This window comes from Canis lupus, chromosome 34, assembly GCF_011100685.1.
Source record: "Canis lupus familiaris isolate Mischka breed German Shepherd chromosome 34, alternate assembly UU_Cfam_GSD_1.0, whole genome shotgun sequence".
NCBI lineage: Eukaryota > Metazoa > Chordata > Mammalia > Carnivora > Canidae > Canis > Canis lupus.
In genome coordinates, this window is record NC_049255.1 from 24707620 (window position 1) to 24720909 (window position 13290).

General features: G+C 47.9%; 1 protein-coding gene across 2 annotated transcripts in view; it reads right to left on the reverse strand.

Moving 5' to 3' along the window:
* Positions 1–4622, reverse strand: part of MB21D2 (Mab-21 domain containing 2) — a 108050-nt gene extending 103428 nt beyond the window's left edge. Inside the window, exon 1 of one of the 2 annotated variants that reach the window (XM_038583708.1) lies at positions 4347–4622. In XM_038583708.1, coding sequence (XP_038439636.1) covers positions 4347–4557 — 211 coding nt within the window. In that variant the 5' untranslated portion in view covers positions 4558–4622. The remainder of the gene's footprint in view (positions 1–4346) is intronic. The other variant, XM_038583709.1, reaches the window with a different exon arrangement.
* Positions 4623–13290: the final 8668 nt, after the last annotated feature.

Here is a 13290-nt window from a genome sequence, read left to right on the forward strand (position 1 = left end):
CGAGCGCCCACGTATAAAATGAGCGTAACAAATGGCAGTGCAAGTTAACAGTCAGTCGTGCCTTCTACATACAGCCAGAGCCTATATAACGTGTTCTCCTAGGCCACCTCGAATTGTACTCCCTAGTTCTTTCTGATACCAACCTGCAGAAATAATCCCAGGCTAAGCTCACTAGATTTTCTAATGTCCGTTTCTTTAAATAAATAATGAAATCATGTATACATTCCTTTTCAGTTTACAAAATTACCCATGTTTAACAGATGAAAAAACTAAGACCACTCAGCTAGCAAAGAGGCAGACTAGGACTGTAATTACAGATTTCCACATCGTATTACAATGACCAATTGCTCAACCAGAAATTCAAATAAATGATTTTTTTTATGGAATAAAATACTGGAACTCAGACTGTTCCAGAAATCAGCTCCCATGCTGCTTGGATCACTCTAACGCTGACAGCTGAAATCAGGAACAAAATCCTGGAAGGAGAGGTAGCAATGTTTTAAGCTATGTTTTTATCCTCTGTACTTTTTTTTTTTTTTTTAAGATTTTATTTAGTTACTTATGAGAGACATAGAGAGAGAGGGGCAGAGACACAGGCAGAGGGAAAAGCAGGCTCCATGTAGGGAGCCGGACGTGGGACTCGATCCCGGGAATCCCGCATCACGCCCTGAGCTGAAGGCAGGTGCTCGACCACTGAACCACTCAGGCGGCCTGCTGTCCTCTGGACTTAATGCATTTATTCTTAATAGGTTCTCTAGGAGGAAAGGAGGAACATGTCTTAGAGGCAGGGTGTTGTGAGTTTGAGCAACATCTGTACCATTTTTTTAGCCTGAGGACCTGGATGGGTCTTAAGCCCAGTAAATTTCAGTATCTTCATCTGCGTAATGGGAAAGCAATACCTACTCCTAAGACCATGTGAAGTTCCTGGCACTGAGAAGGCAATCAGCAGATGAGAGCTGTCCTAATAACTATCGCCCTGCTATCTACCATTCTGACTGTAGGGTGAGTGACTGCCTGTCTCCTTCCTGGCTTCTAGAGCTTCTGCATAGCCCCTGTTCTGCATCTGTTGAATGGGGACACAGCTAGTCTCCATCCAACCTCGCCAGGGAATGAAGATAACAAAAGAGTTGGCAGAGACATTATGCAAATACCAAATATTATTAAAACATTAATGAACTCTGGCAATTTCCCTGAATTTTGATAAATGGTGTTTATTATGCACTGCCAGCCTCTCACACAATCTGGGCTCTCAAATATTAACTAGATAATAACAGCAATCAGTCTCCTAAAAGACCAAGGTGTAAAGAAATAAAGAGTGAGTCTAGAGGTTTCTAGCCAACATCTGCCTCAAAGGAATCAGAATCTCTGTACAAACACAGAATGTCAGGACAGATCGCAAAGGCCACGGTGACCACCAACAGGTTCAGACCAACCCCACACAGCCTATTACGAGCCCTGCTTTGACAGGACAGTGAACTTTCTTGGTGCTGACAGGTCACTGATAATGACCACTGTCTACCACCACTTTATGCACTTCTGCATAAAGTTGCCTCCAGAGTAGACAATACAAAAAGGGCAGGGGGGGAAGGCGGCGCTTGGGTCCAGACTAACAATTTTATAGAGTGTTTGGTTCCCCCACCCCAGCTGCCTCAAAACTGAGGTAGTAGTATCCACAGCTCCCTTAAAGGGGCTTGCACCAGATTCCTCTACGATTTCACTGTGTGAGGAGATAATGTTTTTAAGCTGCTGACAATCCTCAGGTACACACAAGCTCAGAGGCAGAACAAAGCCAAGACGAGTTGCGGCCCCCCTCCCACAAAAAAAAACTCCCAGAAATGAGGGCCTGGTGCCACCCCAGTGACACCTTAACAAGCTGAGGGTCATTAAGACACCTCATTTACATATTCATGAAAGACTCAAGGCTGTGGCAAGTGAAACAAAGTGCACAAAAAGAGATTTTGTTTTTTAAGCCAAGCGAAAATCCGCTTTAGAAAAAAGTAAATCCACACGGGGACCCTGGCTGTCGCCAAACCTTCACTTGTCTAGAGCCGCCAGCATCTCATTAAAGGGAAGCAGGGAACTCACAAATGAATGCAGCACCACACACAGGCAAGCGCATTTTGCCATCTGCCTTCTAGTGTCCAGAGGGGCAAAAGGCTTAAATGACACTCTCCTGAATTTTCTCTCCTGCAGGTGGATGTATCAAATTCCCAGGGGAGCAAGAAAGACTTCTCTTGCAAGGTCAACGGGATAAAAGGGAATAGAAGGGAATTCAGCTTACCTGTCAACAAAATGCCTCTGGTGGCATTAAACATGCGTATAGATGAAGCACCCTGGGATAACTCACCCTTCCTATGTGGGTGAAGGTTTTGCTAAATCAGTGTCTCAGCCGTGGGGTTAGCATGGTAGTTCCTAATGAGGTGCAGTATTTAAACTTAACCCTACCTTTTTCTGTTCCCCCCTCCCTTTTTCTGTTCCATGATTATCCAGAGTGATGGTCACCCAGCACCTTTCTCTAGAAAACCAACAAAGCAGGAGACATCAGAACTGATGTGGGGGCTGTAACAACACAATGGCAGACTTCCATTATTTATGTCAGAGAAAGGCCATGATTAAGCTACTGAAATCACTGCCCTGAGCCTTCTCTGTGCATCCCCACCCTCCTGACAATCACTGTGCTCGCTTCCAGATTTGGAAGCTCACTCCCACCAGGTTAGCGAGTTGTTTAAAAAAAAAAAAAAAAAAGAAAGAAAAAAACATCGAATTCATCTGAACAGCTGAATAGCCGAGTATCTCAATAGAGAGCTTTTCAACCCCATACAAAATTCAGGACACACTTGGGCAGTGTGGAGCCAAAGGTAAAAAAAAAAAAAAAAAAAAAAAATGCAGCCCCAAGTTTTCACATACTTTCTCCAACTTCCCAAAGCATTACTATAAGCGGGCCCCACACGTTCAATCCGTATCACCCCCGACTTGGACCTTAGGCTTCGGGGAGGAAGAACAGCGAGGGCGAAGAAGGCACCTTATGATAGAACCAGCAACGACAAACAGCCGGCTGAAATCCGAGTAAAGGGGGTAGCAGGAAGGAAAAAAAAAAAAAAAAAAAAAAAAATCTGTCTCCCTCTGGGGTCAGAGCCCTTGTTCAATAAAATTTTCCAGGACTTGGAAAACCGGCTGAGGATGTAGAGGGCTCCGAGCCCCGTAGCAGGGCAGCCCTACCCCAGAACCCCAGGTCTGCGCGGCGCCAAGGGCCAGGCCACGACCGCAGCCCTAGGGTCGCCGGGGTGCGGCCGCAGGCTACGTGGGAGGGGGGCTCCCGGGGCGCACGCTCGGCCTGCACCCCGGCGCCAGCATCCAACGACAGGGCGCTGGAGGAGGCATGGTGTCCAGGTGGGCTACATTATTTACCTTTACGCACACCTGACAATCTCGTTGAAGGACCTGTGGGTGCCGGGCTTGGAGGTGGGGGGTGGGAGTGGCGGCGTCATTCTCTCCCCTCCCTCCCCCCGACGTGCCCGGGGGGCTCGAGACTCGGGGCGCTCGGCCGGGGCCGGGGCCGGGGCACGGACCGCACACAGAGGAGGGGCCCGGCGCTTCTGGGGTCCGCGCTCCGAGCCGGGTCCTCTTCCAGCTGGGGGGGAGGACTCGCGAGCTCCGCCGGCGCCCCGGGGCGGCGCAGGAAAGGCTCCCGAGCGCTTCACAGGGGAGGTCGATTTGCAAAATCAAAGTTGCAGGAACTCCGGGCGCCCGGCCTGGCCGCCGGAGCGGGTTGCTAAGGGAACACCCAACAAGTTTGGCCGCCGGGGGGCTCGGCGTGACGGCGCGGCCGGACCGCGGGCGCAACTTGCCGCCCGGGCGCCGAGCCAGAGCCGCGAGCGGACGGTCCGCGCGCCCCGGGCTCAGCACGGGACCCCGAGCCTCGGCGCGGGAAGGCGCAGGTCCCAGCCTCCGGGGCCGCATCCCGCGTCGCCAGGCGCCCCGGGGCCACCTGGACCTCGCCGCTCCCAGGGGCTGCCCTCCCACGGCGAGGTGCTCCGCCGCCCGCGCCGCACCTGCCCGCGAGCCCCGGGCCGCCGAGGCAGTAACAAAAGAGCCAGCGAACGGGGGCCGCGGCGGGGAGGGAGGGGGGCAGACCCGGGGGCCCGGCGCGAAGTCCATAAGGACGGGGGAGCTCGGCTTGCAGCGGAGACAGGGGAGGGAGGCGGAACGGGGATGGCTGTGCCCCAGGCGCCGGCTCCGGGAAGGGAATCACGGAGGGAGGAGAGCGCGGGGCGGGGGCCGGGTTCTGCACCCCGCTTCCCATCACTCGCGCGCACACACGCACGCCTCCCCCTTTTCCTCCTTACCCAGCATGGAAAAGATGAAATCCTTGGCCGTGTGGATCTCCAGCGCTCTCTGGTCGTCGTATTCCCGCTGGTCGTGCTTGGCGAATTCTTGGATGAGTTTGTTCAATTCCTCCACCCGAGCTCCCGACCTGAAATCCAGCTCCGGGAACGCCGGCTTGTTGTTGCAGCCCAGGGAGGCTGCCTTGCTGGCGGTGGGAGCCGCCATCTTCATGCAAAACGCGCCGAGGAGCAGCTCGGCGGCGGCGGCGGCACCCACCCCGCCCCCCCGCGCGCCCCCCGGGCCTCCGCCCCGCGCCCGCTCGCCGCCCGCCCGCCGCGGCCCCCGCCCCGCCCCGCCCCGCCCCGCCCCCGCCCGGCCCGGCCCGGCCCGGCCCGGCCCGCGGGCAGGCGGGCGTCTGCGCGGCCGGTGCCGGCTCGCTGCGCTCCGGGCGTCCCGGCTCGGCCAGCGGCTCTCCGCGGCGGGGTGCGCGGGTGACCCCGGCCGCCCTCCCCGCGGCCCCGCGCGGCGCCGAGGCTGCAGGTGCCCGCCCTCCGCGCGCCCTCCCCGCGCCCCCCGCGCCCCCCGCGCCCCCCCGCGCCCCCCGCGCCCCCCCGCGCCCCCGGCCTCGCCGCCGCCGCCGGCCCGAGCCTCCCGCGAGCGAGCGCGGAAAGTGAAGTGGAAACAATGTGAAATTCACCAGCTCCGAAATCAACAAGCGGCCGGCCCCGGGCTCACCGAGCCAGCACCGGCGTCCCCATTTAAAGGGACAGCGCACCCAGTGGAAGGAGAGAGAAATAAATGACAGAGGTCTGCGCGCCTGTGCCACTTGCCAATCCGCACCGGGGCCGACGCGCGAGTTGTGGACGTAGCCTCTCTCCACCCCCACCCCTTGAGGGCAGGGCTTGCCAAGCTCATTCAGGAGAGGGGGAGTCTTCCTCTGTCTGATTTTAAGGGCGGTGTTGGGAGCGAGGACATCGCCACGGGATGTGGCATCTCCATCGCAGTAACTCCAACGAGCCTGGAGATGGTGAAGGAACCTGCCCTAAGGAATATGAAACCAATCAATCCTCTGCCCTCTTCTGCATTGATTGCCAAACACGATAGAACTAAGCATATATATATAAAAAAAAAAAAAAAAAAAAAGTGCCCACCACGTGCCATATAGCCACTGCGGCACCCCTATCTTTTTGCCCTAGGAAAAATTAATTTTCCTGGACAACACCTTACTCGACTTCACACAAAATGAGCCAACGTGGCACAGCCTGCTCTAATCTAAAGACAGGACAACTAAAGGGAGGGGGCGCAGAATGCACTGCCCCAGGTTCCAAAGAACGTTGAATGTCGGAGGTGAGACTTTTCATTCAACAAATACCATCTGAGCTCCCACCATTTCTTTGGCAGCATCTGGTGGGCAGTGATAAAGCGGAGGAGGAGTTCTTACACTGCGGTCATACTTACTCCACAGGGCAGGTTCCATCTCAGTCCTGGTCCTTTTGGACAGAGTAGGATCTCCCAGATGCTTTTAGTGTTTATGAGGTTTCTGGGGCAAACACTTGGAAGGCCTATTGGTTCTTAGAAACCAGGTATCTTCCTAATTCTCTAAAATCCATCTCTTCTCTATTCCATAGTCTCTGATTCTGATAGGAGCTTTTTCATTTTTCTGACAAGTTCCCACTGCCAAGAATACAAACTGTTTTTTCGTCCAGGTTCTTTTCCCCATAAAAATGGAGATGGCAATCCCTACCTCAGAGGCTGTTTTAATGATTACATGAGATAAAGTGGGTCACGCATTTAGTGCAATGCCTGACATTATAAGTAATTAATTGTTAGCTGCTGCTACTGTTGTTATAAACGTAATCCTTTCCCTTCTCCAACCTGTTCTCCATATTGTTGCTGCAGTGATGGTTGCAAAACGGATCTGGCCACTGATACTGCCTTGGAGTTTCTCTTCCCTCCTTGCTCTTCTCTCAACTTATTACCAAAGCCAATTCCATGCCTCGCTCCCCCCCCCCCCCCCCCCCACACACCCCAACAAAGTCTTCCCCAATCCCTCCCTAACCTGGTGGCAAAGTTCCTCCCTTAGACCCTCCACTGTTTCCTGCAGAAATAATCAGGTGGCACTGATGAATTTCGACCTTGCTTTATCATTGTTAATGCAAGTTTCAAACCATGAGATTCTTCAGGATAAGGACTACATCATATCCGAAGTCATATTTCCCATGGCATTTAGCCCTGTAGGAAGGTCCTCAGAGTTTATTGAATCAAGTAACAAGTGAAGAACTTTGGCAGAATTGGTTAATTTCTTTTGCTTTTGGTTTCCTTCTCCTCGAAACCAGCTTTCTTGCCCACTCCATATTAAAGAGGATGCATGCCCAAATAAATGCTGGCTTTTGCAGGTCTGCTATGCTACCCTGACTTCTCAGCTGAGAGGGTTATTACCATTACCTGGGTAGTGGTATAAGCTATGTGAGTGATTGGAACTCCAACATAAATCGATGCACTCCCATCTGTCAGTGCCTCTCTCATGATCAATGGTAGGCATCTGTGGGACAGCTGGCTGAGGCACAGCCACCCCATGGATCCATGGATCGGAAAGATCCTAGTGCACTCATGCAAGTAACAACCTCCAATCTTCATGATAACAGTTTGAAATAATTCAGGCCAAAAAGTCAAGACACTTTCTCTTTGTTAATTTCCCAAAGCATAAATAAGGCGTTGCTCCCCTCTTGTTTCTCTTTTCTTGTGATACTTTGGTTCACTGAGAGAAAACAGGTAGTTAGCCCAAATTGCTCTGAATGTGCCTTAGCCTTGGGCCCTGGATGTTTTGAATGAGTGAGTCAATAAATGGTCTCTCTGTTCTACATTGTTCTACTTTACATGAGCCAGATCAGAATTCTATGAATCACTGACCTTTAATGAGCCTATATATTCAGAGAATGTCCTGAATAGAAAATGAAACACCTTTTATATGATCTTATAGAACTCTAATAAGATGGTACAAATATCCCTTGTCGAATTGACAAAATAAGAAAGAGGATCACGAACCATAATTTCCTGAATTGGGCTCTTGGGAGGCTTTTTAATCTCTGGGCCCTAGGAAACTCATGAGCTCCTCAAGGGCAAGCGCTGTGTCTCTCCAGCTTTGTAAACACTACATTTAATACAGTTCCTGGCCCATCTTATGACCTTAATTAGTATGTTTGAATGGATGAATAAATAAACAAAAGAATGACAAATTAATATCATCTCCCAAAGTCCAGGAAGTCAGCATTTAGGTGGGTTTTGCTACACTTAAATATCTCGGTGTAAGCTCTCTATGGTTTCCTAACAATCACTTAAGAGTTGCTATAAATATAGGTATTTCTGCTTGAATTTCACTAAATGCTTCTATTTTCATGCATTCCTCCCCGCCGCTTCCCTCCCCACCCCACCCCCCCCCCGCCCCCCACCACCACCGTCACCATGTATGTTAAATGGCCTAAGAGAAGGAAGGGAAATAGAGAGGAAAGTGAAGCAAGAGAAGGAAATTATTAGAAGATATTAAAGAGTGTCACAGTCCTATAACAAAAGTGCACATCTCCAGAGTTTTGACAAATGACTCAGAAAAGGTCAATGGAATCTACCATCTAAACAAGCACTAAGGAGGGCCGTTCCTTTACTTGCTCCTCTGGCATCAAACAGAGCACAGAAACTCACTTCATCCCACTTAGAGGTAAAACTTACGCCTTTACTTTCCCAATCCCGAATTTTATTAGCTTGTGAAAGCAGCCTTCTTATTGCTTCTCTGGGGCTGTTTGTTTTTAAATTCAGCTCTAAAGTTCTGTGGCACTCTCAGCCATGAATAACTGGGCTGTTCAGAGCATGTATTAAAAATAGCAAGCTCCACATCCACATGATGGATTAACAAAATATAATTTTAAACAAAGTTGCTCTGGTCTAACAGAGATTTAAATAGCAGCCCAGGCTACCAGATCTGGCCTTCTAGGGCGGTTGGATTTTCAATAAAAGTCTAACAAATGGAAGTGGCCAAAGCTTCTTAGATTGGAAAATGTAGGCAGGGAGAAGAGAGGCAAGCAGCACAGACATACAGGATGTTGATGGTAGAGGGACTTGGGATAAATCCCGTCCACCATCTCCATTTTGCCCATAGAAGTGGGGCACAGAAAGGCAAAGTAGGCCTGCCTGAAGAGTAGAGGTGTTGCTGTTTCCAGTTCTCAAACTTCGAATTTAGTAAACATTTAATATGTTTCCAGGCCACCAGAGAGGGTATAGGAAATCCCACAAAATCTGACCAGAATTCATAAAACAAAAAGAGGAGACTGACCGTTGGGCAAAATGCACTCCTTGCTCTTGAAAGTTAAATCTCAGTAAACCGGGAAATGCTGACATTTGGAACTGCTTGGCTACTGCTTTTCCCCACCATCAGGATTAGCTGAGCTGAATCTCCTTGGCGTATCACAAAGTCGTTCAGGGACATGCAATCTTGCCGGGGTAATTTTACCTCTGGTGAGGTCAGGCCATGGAAATGTTAGTGAGGCACCCAGAACAGTGTGGATAACCATTTGACTCAGTCTGTTCTTTCTAACCAGGTGAACCCCCCCCCCCAGTGAAGCGTACCCCCTCTGGCCCACACACCTGGTTCCACCTGTGCCTTCACCTGTATGCCCCGTAGCCCTGAGGGCCTGGGGGCTCTAGGTGGAAAGAAACTAGCAGTGTAAATCTCTGCACCCAAATCTGCCCTTTTATTCTCTGCTCCTGCTGTGCTCAGGGAGCCAGATCTGTGCACATGGAAAGAAAATAGAATCTAGGAATGGAGATAACACAATATCTGATAACAATTATTAACAATTGTCATTTCTTACAATGATAGAGCACTTTACAGTTCAACGGAGCACTTATCACAAAAATCTGTTTGTGGATCCTCACAACCTCCCACTAAAGCAGGTGAGTCAGGGCTGTTATTCTCATTCCAATTTTAGAGATAAGAAACTGAGGCTCAGAGAGATGGTGATTTCTGTGAGGCCACCAGCTAGTAATTGTCATCCTTCAGCTCTCCGGTTAGATGTCATTTCCTGCCAATGGCTTTTCCCCAACCTCTTCCACCTACACACCCCCAGGTCTAGGCGGTGCGCTCCTTACTGTTCCTTACTGCTGCTCATTGCCTTTGGTCCTGTCACCAGTCTTTTGCAAACACCATTGCCACTGCCTGACCACTTGTCTGTCTTCTCCCCCATCAAAAAATACACACTGCATGTGTGCAGTGGCTGTGTCCATCTGCACCAGATGCATGCCCAGTGCTTATCACTAGAACTGGCACACAGTAGGTGTTCAATAAATATTTGAAAAATAAAAGAGGAAATAAATAAGCAAGTGGCTGGTTGTGGCCCCAAACTCAGGTTCTTTCCGTCAGACCTCAAACTGCATTGTTACCAGTCCACTGAGGATCAACACCAGTAATCTCTTCTGTCTTGGAGAGCGTTACGCCTTACCCAGCATTCCACACATGCGGTCTGATCCCAAAGTTCAATTCAAGTTCCGTCATGGCAAACAGAACCTTTGATTCCTCTTCCAGGCCCTTGGTCAATAAATCTTCTGACAAAATAACTTTTAAAAATGAAGTAAAAAAAAAAAATAAAAAAAATAAAAATGAAGTCAAAATTTTCAGTTCTCCCTTTTTTGGAGGAGACCCACTCTGCTTGATCTCATACATCAGGCAAGAAAAAGCCACTGATTAATTGCTCTAGAAATTGTCTTTCTACAAATGCCTTAACCTCCTCAAGTGTTCTGGGGCAAGGGTAGGGCCCTCTTACCAATCTCTTGACGGACACTGCTCCAACCCCTTCTAGCTCTTCAACTTGCCCAGAGGCCTAGCTCCACATCGCCCATGTCAGTCCTGCCTTGTATACACCTTGGTTGCTGGGTCACGGGCTAAGGGGGAGCACAGTACCTTGTCAGTGTAGACTGGAGATGTTTGGTTTGATTTGTCATGAATGATTGAATCAAGGGCTGTCACAGGGAAAATTAATTTATTTTTTTTCTGGGTGGTTGTAGAGAATGGGATAAGGAAAGATGGGTGACAGTTACAGAAATACAGGCTTCAGCTCAGGATACAGAAGCGTTTTCTAACGAGAGCCACTCCACACAGAATATGCTGCCTTATGAATTAGTAAACTCCCCATCACCCATCACAGGAGGAGCTCAGAGCCGTGATACCCACTTGTCAGGGTTACAACACAGGAGGGTCCTGACTTGGTAAGGAGCTTAGGCTCTGACCCAAGGTGAGTTTCAGCTCGGAGAAGCTATGACTTGATGATTTTTTTTTTTTTTTTTGTCAGTTAATATAACAACTAAGAACTCCTTTCCTCCAAGGATCTACCTCACAACAGAACTGTGAGTTCTGAACTTTTCACACAAAGTGTTTTATGTCTATTTTCACATAAAGACCCAAGATTGAGGATTGTGTCTTTCTTTTCCTAGGCTTAAAATACATTCATATTTCATTGTTTCTGGCTTTCCTACTGTCCAATTCTAGCAGGCTATTTTTTCCACCCCATGGTATAGACATGCCACAGACATCACACCCACATCCCACACCCAAATCCCCTTCCAGAAGCTCTAAGGAAAAAGAAAAAATAGGTATTTCCTTTAACACATTTATTTACACACTTATTTTATAATGATAGAAGCTGGCTCTCTGAGCAGACCTATAAAATTAAGCAGGGAATAGTGGTGGTACCTGTTTTGTTTTCCAAAGCTTGTTAAGAAAAAAAAGAAAAGAAAAAGATCCTCTAAACCCTGCAGTATATAACAAGCTTATTTGAAAAATTTTGCTTTTTTTCCACCATGCCCAGCGCAGGACATGAGTAGGAGGAGTTATTTCCCCTGATCCAAGACCTGGTGGGTTGAGTTGTGGTCCAAAGCTCATTTTAAATTCCAAGTTGCAAAATCTGGAGAGAAGGCATCTGAGGGGAACGCTGACACTCCTCCAGCTCTGACAACATTATCACACACAAGCCTAAGTATACTTCCTGGACTGTGCCTTCGAATTGTGCTTTCTCTATTAGTAGTTTCTCAGCATAAACATAAACATACACACACACACATACATGCACACACCAAAGAAACCCTCATATTCCCCAGTGCTTCTACTTAGTCTAGTGGGAAAACAGGAGAAAAAAGAAAGAAAAAAAAAAGGAAAATATATAGAAAAAAAAGGAAGAAAGGAAAGAAAACCCCACAGCCCCCTCTCTCTATTTAATTTCTAATGATTCATGTCTATTTAAACTACCCTGGAGATATGAGTATGTGCATTTTATTATGATTTGCCTCATAAAGTTTTTTGGGGGAAGAAGGGGTATTATAGATAGGCATTATGAATAAATACATTTAGATAAAATCAGTGGAATGGAAGCCAGGAGTGATGGTAGCCTGGCTTTCGCCCATTAGTTAGTTCCATGATGGGTGGAAAAGCCTCTCCTCATCTCTGAAACTCCTTTTCCTCAAGTGTAAATGAATAGACTATGGTATCATCCAGGTGTGACATTCTGAAACTGTGACTTTGACATGAAAAGACAAATAAAGCAGTCTTTTGTGCTGGGTACAAGTTCTTGGTACATTTTGTTTATTTGTTTATTTTTCCCCAGGCAACCCTTGCACAGTTTAACATTCCATTGTGGGACGTTCCAAGAATTTTTGTTTTTTGGATGTTGGCTCTGAAAGAATTAGCCTGAAATCAGGAGAGGAGACTCCGTGAGTGCCTTAAGACCTCCTCCTTGGCACATCTTGGCTAATAGCCTCTTATTCTCTGCTGGTGGGGGTTAAAGCAAGATCCACAGCTAAAATTTACTCAGCAGTCTGGCCCTGGGGCATAGACATATGACCTCTGTGTTCTTAGGGCCCAGCAAGGGCCCAGCAGGTATGTTCAAGTTCCAGAAATCCTTTTCCCCACAGGATGAGAGGAAACAAAAGGTACCCAAAGAAAGCCCTGCAGGAAGTATTTATAAGAGGCTGCAAAACAGTTATAAAATAATTTCCTGACCCTAAAATTAGAAGCCAAGGCTTGAAGTTCTGAAGGCTTGGTGCAGGATAAATGAGTATAAGGGCCTTTATAGCCGGCTTGTAAAGCACTTGTGGACAAGGAATTGTGGTTCTGGTAAAAAAAAAAAAAAAAAAACCTAGGGAGTCTATTTTATTTCCTTACAACTAAGATATGGAAGGAGTCTGGTCCCAGAAATTGAGGCTGAAGTTTTCTTTAAGTACTTTGGAAAAGAACAACTTTATATAGCTCAGGTAGTAATTGATGATAGCATAATTTGTAATGAAAGAAATTACGACTACCATGCAATAAATAATATGCCAGTCTGCGTGACAACAACAACAAAAAATAGATGCAAAATTGAGGCTATGATAGGCATGCGTCAAAATAAAAAAATGTCAAAGAAGAGTGTGGGGGAGTTGAGAGTTCTAGGAGATTAAACTCTTAATCATACAGATGAAGAAGATAGAGTTCAGAGAATGGTAGTGACTTGCCTATGGGAACGCCCAGAGTGGCAGGACTGGGGTTTTTTTCTGCCATATGTATCAGCACGAGAGCCAAGGTATGTAAGGGGAAGTTCAAACCTAGTAAATAGCCAGCAGTGGTATTTTCCATAAAGCTATCTTTTTGATTCCTTCATATATTCAGCAAACATTTATTGAACTTCCATTATGTGTCAGGCACTGTTCTAGCCACTGGGATATGGCCGCGAACAAAGCAAAAATTCAAGGCTTCCTGGAGCCTATGATCAAGTCACTTAATTTAAATGATAAATAGGATATATTGTGTTATCTCTATTAGTCAATGTTCTCTGATGAGACACCACCAATAGCACATACATATATAAAGAGAATATTTCAAGGAAATGGCTCACGCAGTTGTGAGGACGGACAAGCCCCAACACCTGCACAGCAGGCAAATCCAAAATC